This window comes from Xenia sp. Carnegie-2017, unplaced genomic scaffold, assembly GCF_021976095.1.
Source record: "Xenia sp. Carnegie-2017 unplaced genomic scaffold, XeniaSp_v1 HiC_scaffold_21, whole genome shotgun sequence".
Lineage (NCBI taxonomy): Eukaryota > Metazoa > Cnidaria > Anthozoa > Malacalcyonacea > Xeniidae > Xenia > Xenia sp. Carnegie-2017.
This window is the reverse complement of record NW_025813484.1, coordinates 2939904-2959621: the sequence shown is the minus strand read 5'-3', so window position 1 is coordinate 2959621 and position 19718 is coordinate 2939904. Positions and strand designations below refer to the sequence as shown.

The 19718-nt window shown below is 36.8% G+C and overlaps 2 protein-coding genes across 2 annotated transcripts in view; both read left to right on the top strand.

Annotated features, from left to right (window-relative positions):
• LOC124443552 (coiled-coil domain-containing protein 186-like) overlaps positions 1 to 8860 on the top strand; it is an 8868-nt gene extending 8 nt beyond the window's left edge. The window contains exons 1-18 of the mRNA XM_046994006.1: positions 1 to 876; positions 1176 to 1536; positions 2132 to 2329; positions 2405 to 2509; positions 3102 to 3200; positions 3283 to 3369; positions 3760 to 3902; positions 4038 to 4218; positions 5067 to 5141; positions 5226 to 5310; positions 5680 to 5759; positions 5893 to 5924; positions 6156 to 6324; positions 6471 to 6497; positions 6585 to 6781; positions 7216 to 7285; positions 7760 to 7909; positions 8371 to 8860. The exon at positions 1 to 876 is cut by the window's left edge and continues 8 nt beyond it. Coding sequence (XP_046849962.1) covers positions 473 to 876; positions 1176 to 1536; positions 2132 to 2329; positions 2405 to 2509; positions 3102 to 3200; positions 3283 to 3369; positions 3760 to 3902; positions 4038 to 4218; positions 5067 to 5141; positions 5226 to 5310; positions 5680 to 5759; positions 5893 to 5924; positions 6156 to 6324; positions 6471 to 6497; positions 6585 to 6781; positions 7216 to 7285; positions 7760 to 7909; positions 8371 to 8451 — 2544 coding nt within the window. The 5' untranslated portion in view covers positions 1 to 472 and the 3' untranslated portion in view covers positions 8452 to 8860. The remainder of the gene's footprint in view (positions 877 to 1175; positions 1537 to 2131; positions 2330 to 2404; positions 2510 to 3101; positions 3201 to 3282; positions 3370 to 3759; positions 3903 to 4037; positions 4219 to 5066; positions 5142 to 5225; positions 5311 to 5679; positions 5760 to 5892; positions 5925 to 6155; positions 6325 to 6470; positions 6498 to 6584; positions 6782 to 7215; positions 7286 to 7759; positions 7910 to 8370) is intronic.
• A 58-nt stretch (positions 8861 to 8918) lies between these two features.
• LOC124444520 (proliferation marker protein Ki-67-like) lies at positions 8919 to 19090 on the top strand. The gene is given in 9 exon segments (XM_046995145.1): positions 8919 to 9144; positions 9269 to 9350; positions 10467 to 10607; positions 10966 to 11429; positions 12272 to 13647; positions 13650 to 14638; positions 14897 to 14951; positions 15033 to 15116; positions 15872 to 19090. Coding segments are annotated over 9 exon segments (6267 nt in total). The 5' UTR covers positions 8919 to 9049; the 3' UTR covers positions 18853 to 19090.
• The last annotated feature ends 628 nt before the right edge of the window (positions 19091 to 19718 follow it).

Here is a 19718-nt window from a genome sequence, read left to right as displayed (position 1 = left end):
AGTATGAAGTATACACAAAAAATGCAAATGTTGAAGTAAGAGTTTCTATACGGCTGTTTTTCTTTCAAACTTTCAAATGAGATGAATATCTAGTAAGGTTGGTGTATCTTTGAATGTTCTAAGATATAACTGGTGTGGAAACAAGTGAACAGCATCCATTTGTGATGTCTACAAGATGATATGAATGATTTCATTGATTTGACAACAGTACAAAGTTTATAATCTTGCTAAAACTTACAAAATATATTCTTCGTCCTTCAAATATACGCTATGAAAAGTGAAAGCAGAAAATTGGCAAATGGGGCGATGTTACCGTAAAGTCAAATAGTTGTCTGCGTGGTATTGGCCTTTTGGGTATATTTCTAAATGAACTTAAATCAGATATTGTGGTCTTCTGTTTACGTTTTTTAAGAAACCTCCTCATTAGTATTGTGTGGTGCGAGCTTTCTGTTGTATTATATTTTCCTTACTCATGTCAGAAAGTACAAATAATGACATTAACTTAAATGAAACGGACTTAGAAAAGTCAACCGTGGAAAATTTCGATATCAGTTCCGACAAATTGTCAAATGATCAAAGTGTCGACGCTATGGTCTGCGATAGCGAAAGAGAAAATTTCTGCAAGAGTCAAGAAACATCGCCTTGTGAGAGGGATGAAAGTATAAAAAACGAGAGAAGTTTAAAGGATGAACTTGAGAAGATTAAACTAGATTACGAAGATTGTCGACAAAGAGAAAATGACTTGAATGAAGAACTACGAAAGGTCGACTTTCAAACCGTGAAAGTTGCTGAATTGGAAATACTAAACGAAGAACTCAGAGAGCAGTTAAATGAAACGTTAAAAGAGTGCTGTACTCTAAGAGAGGATTTAACGAAGTAAGCCGTTAATTTTTCACTTTTTTTAATACCTACACCACATATTTCAAATGTTGACATCATATTAGTATGTTAATGTGGTATGTGGTAATTGAAGTGTTTGGAATGTTATTGCATTTGTAAGTTTCTTTAAATGAAACAGTTAAAGCCTTAAGGGCAATTGGTCTTTCAATGAATCACCAATTGTTTGCTCTTGAATTCAGGCTCTTTCTTAGCTTTCTTTATAATTAGATTGTTGTTTAAATTAAGTATTTCAAAGTATTTAATTCCATTTAATGTAACTCTGTGTGTTTTTATAGAACCAAGCAAGAAAAAAATGATTTAATAAATCAGGTTTCCACACCACCAGATGGCAAAGAAGATAAAAGTTGTTTCCTACAAGACCAAATAAAATCTTTGGAAGAGCAAAATGTAGAATATGAAAAGGAACTCAATGAAACCAAAGATAAACTTCATTCTCATGATCTAGCTGCAAAGAAAGCTATATCCACTCTGAAGAAGGAACTTACTCTTAGAATTGACCAGGTCACAAAGATGTATGAAGATTGTCTCCGGGAACGTGATGGCTTAAACATGAAGGTTTCACAACTCACAGAAGAGAAGCAAGAAATAGTAAAGATGCAAGATACGATGAACACGAAAATATCCGACATGGAAAAGGTTTTTGAAATATTTTTTCTGTTTATATAGTTATTTCCTTGTAAATGTAGTCCATAAATGGAGACATGGGGAATAACAGACTTCACTAAAGTGCAAGCATCTCTTTTTAACATTTGAGAATTTGTATAACCTACACTGTAGAATTCATCTAGCAAAAAGTCTAACCCTAACCCTAACCCTAACCCTAACCCTAACCCTAACCTACATTGTAGCATTCATCTAGCAAAAAGTCTAACCCTAACCTAACCCTAACTCTAACCCTAACCCTAACCCTAACCTACACTGTAGCATTCATCTAGCAAAAAGTCAATTAAACTTTGATGGGGAAAATTTGGCATCCAAAGCTAACAATGCGACTCTTTAATTGTTTATGACTTTTACTGGTAAAACATTATTTTCTTACTGATCACAATCTTCTATTTCACCAACCATTAATAATCTCATGGTACACACAACCATGTTGTTTGTTTGTGGAATGTTGAAACTTGCCTTGCAATCACTTCACCCGAATATGTTGGCATTGCATATTCAATTCATAATATATTCCTTTGAGATTCAATTTGATTGCTAACTATTTCCAACACATGTAATGTAGGAAAATGAAAGACTTCAGCAACAGATAAAGAAAATCAACAATGACTACAAGTCAAGTCAAGCAACGCTATTGGCACAGGAAAGAGAGATAATTGCCAAACAAAAGGAGGTGGAAAAATCTCAAGAAGATGTCAGCTCGCACACAGTTAAAATGAAGTGGTCACAAAACAAACTGAAGGCTGAGTTAGATTCGCATAAGGTATCTTATGACTTTGACAAATGGGAAATTCACAACATGATTATAAAATGACCGTGCATGTCTTTTTTCTTTGAGGAAACAAAAGTGAAGTTGGCACAGACATTGCAAAAGTTAAAGGAGGCTAAAGAAGAAGGAGAACAGATACGGGCTGATTGTCAAGCTATGATAAAGCAATATCAGGTTTTTATTCACTTCTAAATTCTTGTTTATAATTTCCAAGAAAGTGTAAAGTACTTCTGAACATCATATTAACATATTGATATTTAAATGTTCAAACCTAATATACTTCAAGCCTGATGAAAGTGGTGGACACTTTATGAAATATTGGGGGGGGTGCTCATCCTCAATGCATGAGTTTCTCGAGAAATCCCAGGCATGCCTTTTTGTACTTTTAAAATTTGATCTCCAGAATTTTTTAAAGATTTTTTATAACAAGGCTTAGTATGTCTGCTGGTTTGTGTACAGTACAAAAGTCTATCAAATAGTTATTATTTAATATCACAGTTATGTTATGTAGGTGTGATTTGAGGGATTTGACACAAGATTTTCATTCTTTCAAAATTATTGTGGGACTCAAGCCCCCAGCCCCCTCGCTCCCACCTTATGTTCGCCACTGCCTGACCACTTGAGCTTCCAGTTAATATGAAGTATGTTCAATTTCTCATGGATTTGGTGGTGTACTTTCAGTTAGTTTAGTTATTTAGGTTTACTGAAACTCTATTGAAAAAGTAATCAGAGTAAGCCAATTGAAAGCATATATTTCTATCGTCAGGAGTCTGAAGAAATGAGGTCAAACTCATTAGATCAAGAACTAAAGCAAAAAGAATCAGAATTACAGAAGCACACGCAATCAATTGCAAACCATGATGAGGTAAAAAAGAACCATGATAAAAATTTTTTCTTAATGATTAGTAAGTTAGCTGACGTCTTTGTCTTGTGCTTGTTTGAAACAGAACAATAAGAATCTCTTGCAAGAACTAAATCGAAAGAAAGATGAGTGTAAAAATTTGAGCGAGGAGAACAATCAACTGAACACTAAGGTAGGCTTAGTATTTCTCTTGCAAACATCGAGAAAATGAATTCTGTCGTGTGCAATGGTCGTGTGTGTTATTGCAATGAAGTGAATGATTTCAAGCTTTGAGTAACATTGCATGTTCGTAGATGTTGCTGGTCAATGCAGTCGTGATATAAGGACTGTTGGTTTTGGTGTTGACTGACGTTATAAAATCCATAGTGGTAGTCATCTTTAGAGTCAAGACCTAAGGTTCTTCGAAAGCTTTTCACCGTGAAGATGACTACTGCCAAGGATGTCGAAACGTCTGTCGGTACTAACACCAACAGTCCGTCACAAGACTTGCTCTAACCTGGACAATCAAACATGTAGGAAATGTGTTAGTTGTTGAATTTTGTTCGTGTATTATTTTGTTTAGATCAAAGGTTTGGACGATAAAGTTGCCAAATATGCTTTGGCAATATCGACTTACGAGAAAACCGTCGCTAATCAAAGAAAAGAGATTGACAATCAGATATCAAAAATAGAGGAGTTGGAGAAAATGCGAAGTCGCCTTTACAAGTAATGGAATTAGCTATACATAGATGATGTGAAACAGAAAAAGACTTTTGCTGAGATGTTATTATTTTGTTTTAAAAAATTTTTGCCGTTTTAGTCGTTGTGTTACCTAATTTTTCATTCGTATGAATTTTTCAGTTCAGAAGAATGCAACCAGGAGCTGAAAAGCGAAAAGGAAAAATTGACGACTACCGTCAACGAACTGAAATCTGAAATGGATTTAGTTTATGCCAAGGAATCCGATCTGCTCGGTTATATCGAGAAATTGACCGCGACGTGCACAAAGTTGCAGTCCACTATCTCTGATACTGAATCTCAGGTATATTTATATATATATATGATATGTATTTTAGCAATGGAGTCATGCAAGGGCCATCAATGCTCATTTGACTGGGGGGGGGGGTTGCAAATTTTTCAAGGGAGGTGCATCGTTATCCTAGCTAAAGTTGCATGGGCCTCGGGCTATTGTGGATTTTTAGGCTTACAGATGATTGAAATTGAAATTCTTACTGGCTTTTTCAAAAAATTTTGTATGTTTTTTTGCTAATGCGCGTTTAGTAATTTATCTCAATTTTAATGTTTCAATGAAAATTAATCTTATGGTACAATTTCATAGTCTCTGAAACTGTTGTATTAATCGTCTATAGTACGTAGTATCATGTTAGAATGTTTCTTGATGGTGATAGAGAATTTTTTGGGGGGTGAACCCCCTGCACTCCCAAGAAAAACCGCCCCTGAGGCCATGGAACTAGAAATAGAATAGAAATTCTATCTTTGAAACTACTTACATACTTTTTTTAAATTTTGTGAATGTAATGTGTTTATAGGGAAGAATGTACTTCTTATTCTCTGTCACCCATAGCACGGAATCATTCGTAGCGTTAGCCAACGCATAGTGAAAATATTAAATGCACGAGCAAGGTTGTTTTATTTTTGTTACGATAGTGAAACTTTGCAATCTTAGAAGCAATGTTTTATTTCGTTGATTGTCCAGTTCAAATTGCAAATTTTTTTCCCTTTGAGCCATCTTTGAAACGTTCATAAAAATTTCTATCCTGTGAAGAGCTCCATTCGTACAGCTGGTCCCAGATCTTTTGGATACGAGCAGTAGATTCGACCATTACTTGAAATGCGAGCATTAGTTTACTTTTATACTGCTTTATTTAGAATGAGGAATTGAAGAAAGAAAACGAAGAGCTTAAAGCGAATGTTGACGATCTCAAGGCAGAAAACAACAGCTTGGTTGGTTTGCATGTTTAGTTTCCAAAGCACTTCAATTGTGTTCTGTAACACCCGGCGAGAAGTCAATGTCTTTTTCATTCTTAGAATATGTCACTTAAAAGTGAAACGGAAGCTAAAGTTATGTTGGAATCGGACTTGCTACACAAATTAGAGGAGAAAACAAAAACAGGTAAACGTGTGTCAAAAAGCGTTTTCACATGATATCATAGCCGCCATATTGGTGAAGCGATTGAAATGACCTTTGATGTTCTTTTGTTTGCTACACCAACATGGCTGTTTCATCCATTGTCATGTTGATAGCTATCTGGCCCGAGTAGAAAGTGATAGGTTGAATGTTTCCTAGCAAAGAAACCTTTTAGCGAGGATATATTTTATACTATCTTTGTTTTCATTTAAAAATTCTTGTCCTGTCAACAAACCGTTGATTGCTGTAAGCTGTCTATTTTGATAGAGTCGCCCCATTCCTAAGCGGCCACATGCGAGTTTATTCCGTTTGAATTCAAGCAATATCTAGGTTCCTCTACGTCGTTTCATTTAGTGCAAGAATTAGCTACCAATTTGGAGGATGTCAGAAATGAACTTAAAGTTGCCAAGAAGAAAAATTCAGCCCATATAAAGGTATTTTACGAAGAGGAGATTCAGAGTATGCCACAACACGGTCGTTTATACCTTTGAATAAAGCTATTTCATTCCATATTATATAATCATTTCATTTTTAATTTTTTTCTACAATCGCTTTACATAACTGTAGGATATAACAAGACAACTGCAACAATCAAAAAGGTGAGACCTAAATGTAGCTGTTTTGTTGTTTTTCACCTTGAATTCAAACCTTGAACTATGCTACACGCAATTCATGAAAATTTTCTACCAATCTTTTGAAAATTCGCGTTTTTGGATTTCGGATCTTACTTTAGTTAATCGTTATAATTTCATGATTTTCTTGACATGAAAACCGCCATCTCCTTTTGCTTGCGGTCAATTTTCAATTGAAATATCTATATATTCCCATAGAAAAATCGATTTATTGGAAAAGAATTCAAATAAAGAGCGCATGGACAGCGGTTCGCGGACCTCCTCAAGTAGCTCGCTTGATAAAGTCGATGGTCCAGCACAACAGTCTATTAATGGTTCGAATAACTATCAGACGAATCCTGCAATTTTAGAGATGAATAATGGAAGGGTATGCTCTTTATTAATTTACAAATTAAGCGTAACTGAAAGAAGTAAACTCGTTTGCGAATTTAACCATGTGTTTGAGATTCGTCACGGAATTTATTGCATTCCAAACTTATTTAAAGATATCATTTGTTCATCCTTGTGTTTTAGGTACCCCAGTGTCCTTCAGAGGACTTGGTAGGTCCATAATAATATTTCTAACTTTTGTTTGTTGTACATCCTGTCGTTATTTTTTTTTCATGCTACTTTTTCTTCAACATACAGATGTCTACTGTCGTGGAAGTGAAAACGAAGTCGCCATCATCCAGCAAAGTCAACAATTCGGATCTTGATCACGAAAAATCTATCATGTTAGAAAGAATATGTCAGCTTCAAAGAACGCATGCAAAGAACAGCGAGAAGATTGATTTCTTGGAAGAACACAATCAAACTTTGGTTGAGGAAATTACCAAACAGAAGAGGTAGGTTGGATTATAACTTCTCTTTTTGGGTCGTCATTATTCAGGGTCATCACAGCGTGTTTTGCTTTTCAATATGATTTTCCTTTTCACTACATCTTCTTTTATCACCCCATGTTCCTCATTCATCTCTTACGTTACTGCCATGTTCCTCATTCATCCCTCATGTCATTCCCATGTTCCTCGTTCATCTCTTACGTTACTCCCATGTTCCTCATTTTCCCTTATGTCATTCCCATGTTTTTCATTCATCCCTCATCAGATCCGTCCAACTCTTACATCTACTGTTTCTCATCCCTAGCAATGCCATTTACAACATCCGACCCCTCTCATAATCCTCCTTTCTTATCATTACATGTCCATTTTTATAGGAGGGAGGGGAGGGGGAATAAGTAATTTTAGAAAAAATCTTGATGTGACGCTTTTTGTTTGTACAGACTTATTCAATATTACCTGCTGAAGGAGGACAGCGGTCATTTTACATCATCTGATTACGATGAGAAAAAGGTTTGTGTTGAGTAATAATTAAAAAACTAGACAATGAAAAGTAATGAATGAAAACAGCACTTGAAACTATTAATTCTTTGACTGTTGAAACTAGTGGAGAAGCGCACTCGAATTTTTACTCCCGCTATGCAATTTGAAAAGATAATTTTATTTATTGTTTTCTCATTTAATGATCACAAAAATAGTTGAAAATTGCAGGATCAAAAAAATCAAGCAGTCTTCGTCACTATAGCAACAGCTACTACAAATGGAACTAGGAAAACTTCCGCCATTCAAGAAACAACTTTAACAATCCACACAGACATCAAATATAGCAACACCAACCACAACTACATCTGCTTTTCAAAAACAGGCTTGCCAGTGTAAACTATTTAACATAGCTTTTAGTTAGGTATTATTTTTTGGTAGTGGGTTGTAATAACATTGTCACGGCAACTCCATTGTAAAAAAAATACAATTGTAATGATATTTCAGGCAAAATTAGCCAAGAATCGTGGCGTGATGTCATCTGTGTATTCGTCAAAGCCTACAGACTCCACAATGACCTTGGAATTATCTTTACAAATCAGTACAAAACTACAGGCGCTTCTTGAAGACACTATTTTAAAGAACATAACTTTAAAAGTAAGTTCCAAATTTTCCCCTTGACCATTTTCCCAACTTGTTTTCCATTTTGTTTAAATTGCTTATGAAAAATCTATCAAACATGAAACAGTCTCTGGCATTGCAGTATACTTTGAAAATTACTTTCAAAATAGCAACGCAAAGTAGGTTTTTAGGCTTGCAGTAGTAGTGTCAGGAAGAAATGTGTTTCGTGAAATTGCATTAGCTAGTGACTCAAACTATTGTGTTAGGTTTATAGTTAGTTATTGTAACTGCTTATCGTGGTAAATCTATAAATGACATAAGTAAATAAGTTTGACCACGAGAATTAGATAATTTATTGCATGGAGACCAATTCCAAATTACTCACATTGATAGCTCAATGTGGGAGTTAACAATTCTAAGATATCTGGTCACCAGTCCTCGTCAGTAGTTTAGAAATAGTTGATTATGACATTAAACCTTTACCGCTTTATTTCTAGGAAAGTATAGAAACGCTTGGCGACGAAGTTGCAAGATTAAGTACAGCTTTGTGCGAAAAACAAAGTGAGAACTCAACGTGAATTGTTGATTTAAACAGGAATTCGATGATTTTGATGATATGGTCTTGGTATAACAGATGAAAAATTATCAGTCGTAATATTAATGTCAATCAACTCAAACCATTCAACTTGTCGAAGGGGTTAAATTCACCTGTTAATCGTTTACGATGGGCCTAAATCGTAAACTTTCGTTTCTGTGCACTAAAGTGACTAAACAGACAATCTGAATTCATAACTGACTGGACGAATATTTTGTTTTAGTTTTAGTTTTTCTTCATCACATCATGATGTGAATGTACTGTGGAAACATTTAATTCACTTTATACGTAAATCAACATGTGTATATATCAAAATGTAAGCCAATTTGTGTGGGTTGGCCAGTTGATCTTGAAGTGTATTTTAGTAAAATGGCAGCACGTTTTTTAACCAATCAGATGGCGCAGTTAGATGTGCAAATTTTTAAAATTTACGGCGGTTGAAATTAGTAACTTTGAAATCAATAGAAGTCGGTCGGTCGTTCATTATTTTGAAACAATTTGGCATTTAAATTTCAAGTTTTTTAGCCAACCTGGAGGAAGCTTTTGTGTTTACTGATTTAAGAAATACTTAAAGAAGGGAAATGAACCAAGATTATCCAAATATCGTGGTAATAAAACGTACTGGAGCTGATGGCCCAAAATTTCCTCTGCGTCGAAACATGTATTTATTTGGAAGGTTGTGGCAGTTGAAGTTGTCTTTGTCATTCCTATTGTTCCTTAGCTGCAAGGAGTTGTAGTTTTGCTTTTGTAAAGAATGTGTATGGTGTCCTTTTTAATTCGAGAATAATGTTCGTTTTTAGGGATATTGGATGTGATTTACGTGTGCAATTACCTGGTGTCGCCTTGCAACATGCCAAGATATTTCGTTCAGAAAATGACGAGGCAAGTTGTTAGATATAATGATACACATTAATGTTTTAATATACTTTGTTGTTTATGATACATCGTTAAAGAAAAAGGAAGTCCATTATTTTGGGAGAGGATAATGTTATAAACTGATCTGTGACGATTTTTCTCACCCAAGATTTTCCATGATAAAAGATCTGTCGTTTATTTCAAATTTTAACAAAGCATACATTTGTGGATAAAGCATACATATATGGATAAAGCATACATATAGGGTGACTGCTTCCACTGGACAATGTATTTACTATGTACAAAGAAATCCAAGATGTTATTGTACCAATGTTGAAAAATGCTGTTTGATAGTGCTGGTTCTTTACAACAAACAAACAAACAAACAACATTTGTATACCGGCCAGTATTAATCCCCACCAGGGGGGTTGACCGGTCCATGAACTTTTCTACGCCAAACGTCTCTATCGCGCCATATCTCTCGTTATACCCATCGCCTTCATATCACTGTTCACAGCATCCATCCATCTCTTTCTCGGTCTACCTTGTTTGCGGACTCCATCAACATTCATATGCAACGTTCTACGAATTTCAGCACTTTCTTCCCTCCTTTCCACATGCCCAAACACCTCAAACGCTGGCGCCTTACCCAATTCTCGATACACTCAACACCAACTCTTTCTCTAATCTCTTCACTTCGAATCCTATCCATCAACGTTACACCACACATCATCCTAAGCATTCTCTTTTCCGTCAACGCCAATCTTCTCAGGTCCTCTGCTTTCGGCGCCCAACACTCTGCTCCATATCCCAAAACACTTCATGGTTCTTTACATGTTCATAATAAAAAATGGGGACAGAGAAAATGTCTTGCATTAATGATGTTTATGTGTATATTTTCTAAGCCAATGACAACCCACTTTTATAATGATAACATTATGGTAATGTGCGGGGAGGGGGGAGGGCATCATTTAGAGATGGGCTTTTTATTGGATGGAGGTTTCTAATACAAACTCATGCTTCATAGGGAAGGGCATTTGTTTTATAGTGAGTGCTAATTGGCAAGTTGGATCATTAAAGTTTCAAATGCAAATCCCAAGCCTATAAAAGCATAATTCTAAAGTCTGTATTTTTATTCAATAGTTTTTCTTGGAAAATTTAACTGAAAAAAAAACTATCATCAATGGAAGTGAAGTTAAAGAGTCTGTAGCATTAAGTAACGAAGACATATTTACAATTGCTGAACGATCTTTTCGTTTTGAATTTAAGAGACCTTCAAGAAAGGTAACCTATTTCTTTATTGTATATTCTGTGAACCTCTTCCTATAAACCTTAGTCTTATAAAAAGTCCCAAGCCCTTTTTTATGGGCATACATGGGAGGGCTTTTATACAGGGGGCAAATAAGTTCTTATGCAGGTGGGTTTTTGAATGGAATTATTCAAGTGTCATGATTGTGATGGGCTGATGATCTGGTCAGCTTATACAATAGGGGGAGGGGTTATGAAGAGGGGCTGGTGCAGGGGTGAGGCTGATGCAGGGGGCTTACAGCATTACCTTGAAGAGTGATGAAAATTGTCGTAATTGGTAAATTGTATTGGGTATTGCCATACATTGTATAAAATAGTCGTGTTTTTGATTTAGAGTTTTGGACAATCAAAAAGATTGTCAACAAGCAAGCCACTTACCTCGACATCACCCCTACGTGAGGCAAATGAAAAGAAAATCAAGAACAGTCCACGTCATCCTGTTGTCCATGGCTCGTCGTTACGCGAGAGTGTGGACAAGTTACGAAGATCGTCTGTTCCACTACTTGAAACGGACGAACCTCCACAAACTGAGTCATGTGCATTACGAACCACGAACACTCCACAGTCGACAAAAAAGATTAACAAGCGTGTCTCGTTTGGCCCAAATTTGAGTCCTGAGCAATTCGACAAATCGCTTCCGGTGTCAACACCCATCAAGAAAGGTGCAACACCTCAGCGTTTGTCCGCACCGTTGTCTAAACCATGTCTAAGTCCTGGGAGGAAAAGAAACAGTGTTGTGGCAAGCTCTTTTGTCTCAAAACTTGAAGAAGTTGTTGAAGAAGAAGAAAGCAAAAAAAGGTTAGTGAAATAGTTTCAGTTGTTATCTATTTAAAAATGCGTGTATCAACCAGTATCAACTGGTGTCAACCGACATGGTAGTTTACACACATAATAACGTGTATTTTACGGTGGTTTACACACACACGTATTTTACGGTGGCGTATTTTACACGCGGTTTTACGGTATATTTTACGGTGGTTTACACACGATATATTTTACGGTGGTTTACACACATGATATATTTTACGGTGGTTTACACACATGATATATTTTACGGTGGTTTACACACATTATCACGCGTATTTTACGGTGGTTTACACACATTATCACGCGTATTTTACGGTGGTTTACATTATCACATTATCACACGTATTTTATGGTGGTTTACACATTATCACGCGTATTATTTACGTATTTTACGTTGGTTTACACACATTATCATATTTTACGGTGGTTTACACACATTATCACGCGTATTTTACGGTGGTTTACACACATTATCACCCGTATTTTACGGTGACTTACACACATGATATATTTTACGGTGGTTTACACACATTATCACGCGTGTTTTATGGTGGTTTACACACATTATCACGCGTATTTTACGGTGACTTACACACATGATATATTTTACGGTGGTTTACACACATTATCACGCGCATTTTACGGTGGTTTACACACATTATCACGCGTATTTTACGACGTACGTTATTCTTGTGGCTCACAAAGTTGACACCCCCTATAGAAAACGTTTTCTCATAAAATTTCCATCAACACTTCTATACCGAGGCTTTCGTTGATTGTTAGAATAAAACTTTGCATTGATATGTTTGGTAAAATTCCTTTACGTTATGCAGTGATATGTGTGAATTGAAAATCCCAAGCTCCGTTAATGAAGTTGTTGATGTTATACAACCCAAGATGACGAGCACATCAACAACAGAAAATGTCGAAAAGAATCGTGCCGATTGCAAGAAAATGGCAACACCTCTGAGGGAGGCCATAAGAAAAGGATTTCGCTTGAAAGAGACAAAGAAGAAGTTGATGACTCCGTTGAGACGGGAAATCGCAGCTGGTAAAATTCTTCGAGCTTCCATAAACCGACCCATTTCACCAGCGCGAAAAGCGATTGAAACTCGCCCCAAGCCACGAAACACCAGAAGAAGAATGTCGACTCCAGTCCGCAAGGGTATCGAAGCTGGACTTACCCTCAAAAGAACGAAAAAGGTTATGACTCGGGACTTGCAAAATGATATAAAGAAAGGCATACAGCTACGACAAACAAAGAAAATCATGCCAAAGCCTTTACAGGAAGAAATCAAATCAGGAAGGCAATTCCTAAAGACTACGAGAACAGTGGAAACTACTGAGAAGGGTTATGATCAGAAAGTCGAGAATACGTTGTATCCCAAGATGCCCGTTGAGCTTCAAGCAGCAATAATCGAGGGTGTTCAACTTCGTGTCACTAGAAGAAGATTGCGAATTTTGCTACAAAATGAAATCAAATCTGGCATCGAGTTGTCAAAGACAAAGCAGAGTTTGAAGACTCCTATACGCAAAGAAATTGAATCTGGTGTTCATTTGAGAAAGACAAAGAGACGAATGGGGACCATGCTGCAAGATGAGATCAAATCTGGCATTGAACTATCTAAGACAAAGCAGAGTTTAAAGACTCCTATACGCAAAGAAATTGAATCTGGTGTTCATTTGAGAAAGACAAAGAGACGAATGGGGACCATGCTACAAGATGAGATCAAATCTGGCATTGAACTATCTAAGACAAAGCAGAGTTTAAAGACTCCTATACGCAAAGAAATTGAATCTGGTGTTCATTTGAGAAAGACAAAGAGACGAATAGGTACCATGCTGCAAGATGAGATCAGATCTGGCATTGAACTATCTAAGACAAAGCAGAGTTTAAAGACTCCTATACGCAAAGAAATTGAATCTGGTGTTCATTTGAGAAAGACAAAGAGACGAATGGGGACCATGCTGCAAGATGAGATCAAATCTGGCATTGAACTATCTAAGACAAAGCAGAGTTTAAAGACTCCTATACGCAAAGAAATTGAATCTGGTGTTCATTTGAGAAAGACAAAGAGACGAATGGGGACCATGCTGCAAGATGAGATCAAATCTGGCATTGAACTATCTAAGACAAAGCAAAGTTTAAAGACTCCTATACGCAAAGAAATTGAATCTGGTGTTCATTTGAGAAAGACAAAGAGACGAATGGGACCATGCTGCAAGATGAGATCAAATCTGGCATTGAACTATCTAAGACAAAGCAGAGTTTAAAGACTCCTATACGCAAAGAAATTGAATCTGGTGTTCATTTGAGAAAGACAAAGAGACGAATGGGGACCATGCTGCAAGATGAGATCAAATCTGGCATTGAACTATCTAAGACAAAGCAGAGTTTAAAGACTCCTATACGCAAAGAAATTGAATCTGGTGTTCATTTGAGAAAGACAAAGAGACGAATGGGGACCATGCTGCAAGATGAGATCAAATCTGGCATTGAACTATCTAAGACAAAGCAGAGTTTAAAGACTCCTATACGCAAAGAAATTGAATTTGGTGTTCATTTGAGAAAGACAAAGAGACGAATGGGGACCATGATGCAAGATGAGATCAAATCTGGCATTGAACTATCTAAGACAAAGCAGAGTTTAAAGACTCCTATACGCAAAGAAATTGAATCTGGTGCTCATTTGAGAAAGACAAAGAGACGAATGGGGACCATGCTGCAAGATGAGATCAAATCTGGCATTGAACTATCTAAGACAAAGCAGAGTTTAAAGACTCCTATACGCAAAGAAATTGAATCTGGTGTTCATTTGAGAAAGACAAAGAGACGAATGGGGACCATGCTACAAGATGAGATCAAATCTGGCATCGAGCAGTCAAAGAAAAAGGAGAAATCTAATGCACTAAAGAGGAAGTCAACCGACTTAGTTGCATCTTTCAAAACTCCAAAACGTCGTAATTCCTGTGTTTCAGTTGATGCAACTCAATCATCTCTGAAGAAAATGAAGACACCATCAAAAACAGCACGTCGATCTGGATTTATTCCGAGATCAAGATCCAAGCGGTCAATTTCACGCTTGGACTCGATAAAGCAGCCAAGTTATGCAGACATACTGAAACGACCGAAGCTTACAGGAAAACGAAGACTTTCTACAAGAAAGACAAATGCTTTCAAATTTGAAGCAGATCCACAGGTATATAATTATACAGAATGCTTGAGGGAAATTTAATTTGATAAAAGCTTTCAGTTATGATATGTTGCAAAATTAGATTCAACATGATTTTTATTGGGGGGGGAGGGGGAGGCTCTCCAGTTGTCAAAAGGTGTCCGACTGTCAGTCATTTGCATAGCATCATCGGTCTCAACCCAAAATATATAGAATCGACGAACTTTGCCTTGATATTTTATAAGAAAATTATCTAGCATAATTTAGCTCAAATGTTTTTTCTAGGTGCCTTCAAAAACTATAGCAAAGAAATCTCGCGGTGTTAGAGCTACATGTAAAGGTAACTTTTACTTGAAATCTAAATTTTTTCTTGGATGTTAATAATTTGGTCAAATTATTTTTCCCATTGTATCTTCCGTAGAAAAGTACAAACAACGTGTTCTAAGAATCAAGTTGCAAAGAAGGCGTTTGACGGCAAGACAAATGGTGACTGGAATGTTGTCGTAAACAAAAGAAAAATATTAAAGATAAAAAGACAACGAGCAGGTTGGTAGACTCCATTGCTGATTTTTCCATGTTTTTCATACATGGGCTTCATAAATTTCAATTTTTCGTTCAGTTCAAAGACTAACTTAAGTTTTGGCTTTCATTCTAAAAGCAAACCCCGTCTTGTTTAAAGGGGAATGGCAACCAATTTTTTTTTTAATTACCAACAAGTATGTAAGATATTTAATAGAGAATGAATTTTATTTGACATCGTAATTCTCTATAGAACTCTCCTTAAATCACTTTGAATATAAATAAATTTGAAGGAAGGAAGCCATCTTTAATTTAAAAGCAAGCTATTATGGAAATATGCTTAACGTCACAACAGGGCATTAATTGTGTTAGGAACCTAGAAAAAGTGAATTTTTTTGTCGGGATTTTTTTCAGTGCTGCTATTAAAGCAATAAACCGGACAATACATGGCTATATGTTGACATATATAAACAAGACTTGTATTTGCCGTGGAACGCTTAACTTGTTGTGACGTCATTTTGCTAAAACACGAAGAAATTAGCATAATAAAAATCTTTACCAGATGGCGACGAACACGCTATGATTTAAATAAAAAAAGAGACGAATCTTTCCACACAAAAGACAGCGATGACAAATTTTTGGTGTTTTTTTCATATTTAGGGGTAATGTACTATAATAATTATAAGAAATATATTGCCATTTCCCTTTAACCAAACCTTTTGCACTCATTTCTTTGTCTAGTCAAACAGCAGGAAGAAGTTAACTTGGTTGGAGTCGATTCACTTTTCAAAACACCAAAGGCAACTCGCAGCGTAGTCAATCTTGATGATGAAAAGGATAACAAGTCTGTTGAAAGTTTCATTGGAAATTCGCCACTACCATCGAAAGACAATTTGCTGTTTGGTGTTGCAAACAATCTTGATGATGAAAAGGATAACAAGTCTGTTGAAAGTTTCGTAGGAAATTCGCCACTATCATCGAAAGACAATTTGCTGTTTGGTGTTGCAAACAATCTTGATGATGAAAAGGATAACAAGTCTGTTGAAAGTTTCATTGGAAATTCGCCACTACCATCGAAAGACAATTTGCTGTTTGGTGTTGCAAACAATCTTGATGATGAAAAGGATAACAAGTCTGTTGAAAGTTTCATTGGAAATTCGCCACTACCATCGAAAGACAATTTGCTGTTTGGTGTTGCAAACAATCTTGATGATGAAAAGGATAACAAGTCTGTTGAAAGTTTCATAGGAAATTCGCCACTACCATCGAAAGATAATTCGCTCTTTGGTGTTGCAAAGCTCCTAAAATCACCAGAATCTCCCAAAAATCGTGAACCGTGCATTCAAGGTGTTGCGGAACTTTTTGAGGACGGGAAAAGACGAAAAAGGAGTTCTTCAATGGGAAACACGAAGCTCCATTCCGACGACTCCATATTGTATGGAGTTGCAAAGCTGATGAAGACACCTAAAATTAGGAGATACAGCGAACCAAATTTAGATGGCGTTTCGGAACTGTTTCAAGAAAGCAAAATCGCTCGACGTCCGCTTGAGAAAAGACAGAAGGAGTGTGATGATTCAATCTTGTATGGTGTGGCTAAATTGATGAAAACACCGAAGATGAAGAAGAGTGAGCCAAATTATGAAGGAGTTCCAGAATTGTTCGAGATCGAAGAAATGGTCTCGCCCATTACTGTCACAAAAACACCGTCCTTGAGAAGACCGTCTGACCAATTCAGTGCTGTAGCTCCTTTGTCTACGAAGAAGACTCCGTCTCTTCGAATGAAAGATACAGTGAAGGAGTTTGCCTTCCCGCTTCGATTGTCGAGCACGCCTTCCTTCCGTGATAACAAGTGCCCGCAAACGATCGCAATAGCCGAAACAGTCAACATAGCTTCTTCATTGAGACAAACTGGCCAAGATTTAGTTGATGAAAGTGCTGATGTTTCTGTGAGAAACCCTTCCTTGAAAAACGATGCATCATCGCTTGTACAAGTTGAATTCTCATCTGTTGGTGGTGTTTCAACAAACGATTCTAATGCAGTTTCAGAAACGACAACAATCAAACGACGAGCTACCAGGAAACAATACAAAACTAAAGCTGTTGCTGTAGCCGATCAAGCTTCTTCCACCGAGGCAACTACCACGGCACTGGAACAAGTTGAATGTCTTACTCCCAAACGCAGGACAACAAGATCTTCAAAACGAAAAGCTGAGTTAACTTGTCTTCCAGAGAAGAAACGTCCGCGTCGTGCTGTTTTTGTGAATTCCAGCAACACAGAGCAATCTTTTGATGCTGTTGCTCAATCAGTTACCTGCAATGATGCCATTTCTCATTCATCTTTGTCAAGGAAATCTAAAAGAACGAGATGTGTAGCAAACAAGGAACCCACACACCACGTGACATGCAACACGAGGTCCACTCGTAGTAAAGATATTTGTCTTGTGGTTAAGGCAGAGGATTCTACTTGTGGAGTGAGGAAAGAGAACGCTATTCATGAGGATGTTGTGACCGCGGATGTAACCAAAACTCGATCCAGAAAACAAATTAAAAAGAATGCTGAAGATTCAGTCGACAACATAGCGACGACCATTGGAACAAGGAGACGAAAGGTTAACAAAACAAACTCCGAAAATGAAGTGGCTTTCCAGGTTGAAGAAACAGGCGAAGTTACAGCATCTGCTATTGATAAAAAGAGAGCTCTCCGAAATATTGACAAGCAACCATCGAAAGTCGGTGGAAAACGCGAGAAAAAACCGACAGTTGCTTTGAAGATGCCAATCTGTCGTAATGAAAGCAAGAACGTTGTTGGAGTACCCGATACACCTCCGCCATTTACGTTCACCAAAACTAAACTGGATCCTATCATCGAGGTGCCCACACCATCGTCTCTTTTACGTCCAAGTGTGGAGGCTGAAGTATGTTTTGGTGGAGCTCGATCAACAAGAAACCCTCGCATAGCTGATGTCAACAATGTTTCATCTGTCACCTGCGAAAACGAAGGTGAAGAACATGTTTCTCCGTATCTGAGAGGTAAAGGCAAAAAAGTAGCTCCGTTGACTCGCGCCACACGGAGTATAAAGGTTTTAAATGCCGATGAAAATTTACAAGGTGCTAATTGTCAAAAGAAAGAGAAAGTCACTGATGATCATACTTCAAGTAACGGAATAAGATCAGAAAGAAGAAGCACTCGGAGGAATCCACAGCAGTCAAAAACTATCGCGGAAGAAATCACCGTCAGCAATGCAAGAACGAATCGTAGAAATAAATTACCTGAAACAGATTTGGAGATTATCGAAGAAACTGTTGTGACTTATACGAGGACAAGAAGGAAACGAGCTTGCAAGCAAGAAAACTTGCAAGAAAACATTGAAGTAGTACGAGAGGTGAAGATGTTACACGATGAAAGTAGTACTGACGATAAAGGTTTTGACCAAAATAGGATCACTCGTACATCACGAAAGAAAAAGGCTCAAGAAATTGAAGATGAACCGCACAAAGTAAAGAAACAGCGCAAAGACAACAAAAGTAGTGAAAATATTCTCAGTGTTGTAATAACGCGAGCGTCACAAAAGAGGCGAGCAGTTGAAAACGATGATAAAACACTTGACGATAAAACCATGAAGCAAATGTGCAGTAGTCGAAGAACCAGAACAGCGGAAAAGAATATGAAAAACGAACCAGGTACGATGCGAGTAACTCGAAGTCGTAGATGTGGGAAATAATATTTAGAGAACAATTTGACTTTATAGTCTAGCAATAACATAGTTTGCTTAATTGAACTTTTTTATATACTGCAAGGAACTTTTACATATGCTCCTTTTCATTTAATCTTTGCTTTGTTCATATCAATTCATTATATATCTTAATACTTATTCGGACATGATTATTTCAGGGTTGTAAGATCACATTTTACACAAAATATTCGTAACGTTTCAATGTAAATATATACTTTTTTTTGCATTTTGTCTACTTTTGTGTCTACCTTTGTGTCCACCTTTGTGTCTACCTTTATGTTTACCTTTGCGTCTACCTTTGTGTCATCTACCTTTAACATCATTCCTATAAGGCATGTAGTTAGCATTTTTATCCCAATGTTGTGATACGCTCAACTTCTACAGATCTGATGAAGCCCTTTGCCAAACTCGTGGTCGAGGTAATGTCATGCAAATTTTGGCATTGAGCTTATTTACCATGCAATTAAAGAGACATTTCATGATTTAATTGGGATCAATTCTTTATCCATGATGTAAACTTGCAAACCAAGACTTTAAATAACATTTGAACATCAATTCATACATTATAGCACATATATTCAGCGTTATTTCAAGTAAATAATGAAGCTCTGAATCTAAATAAATAAGCGGTTAATATGTATTCCTTATGCCTATCAAACCATCCTACCTTGTGTAACAGGAAATTATGCACTCGTCTTCGACGGTCGTCAACGTCTTCTACGAGAACTGTACTGAGTTTGTAAACGACTTTTTCGAAACAAATAGTAGTGTTTAGACAAGTTTAGCTCGCTGAGATGACATAAATCTCATTATTTCGGAATACAATGCAATATTTCACACAATACTTACAAAAC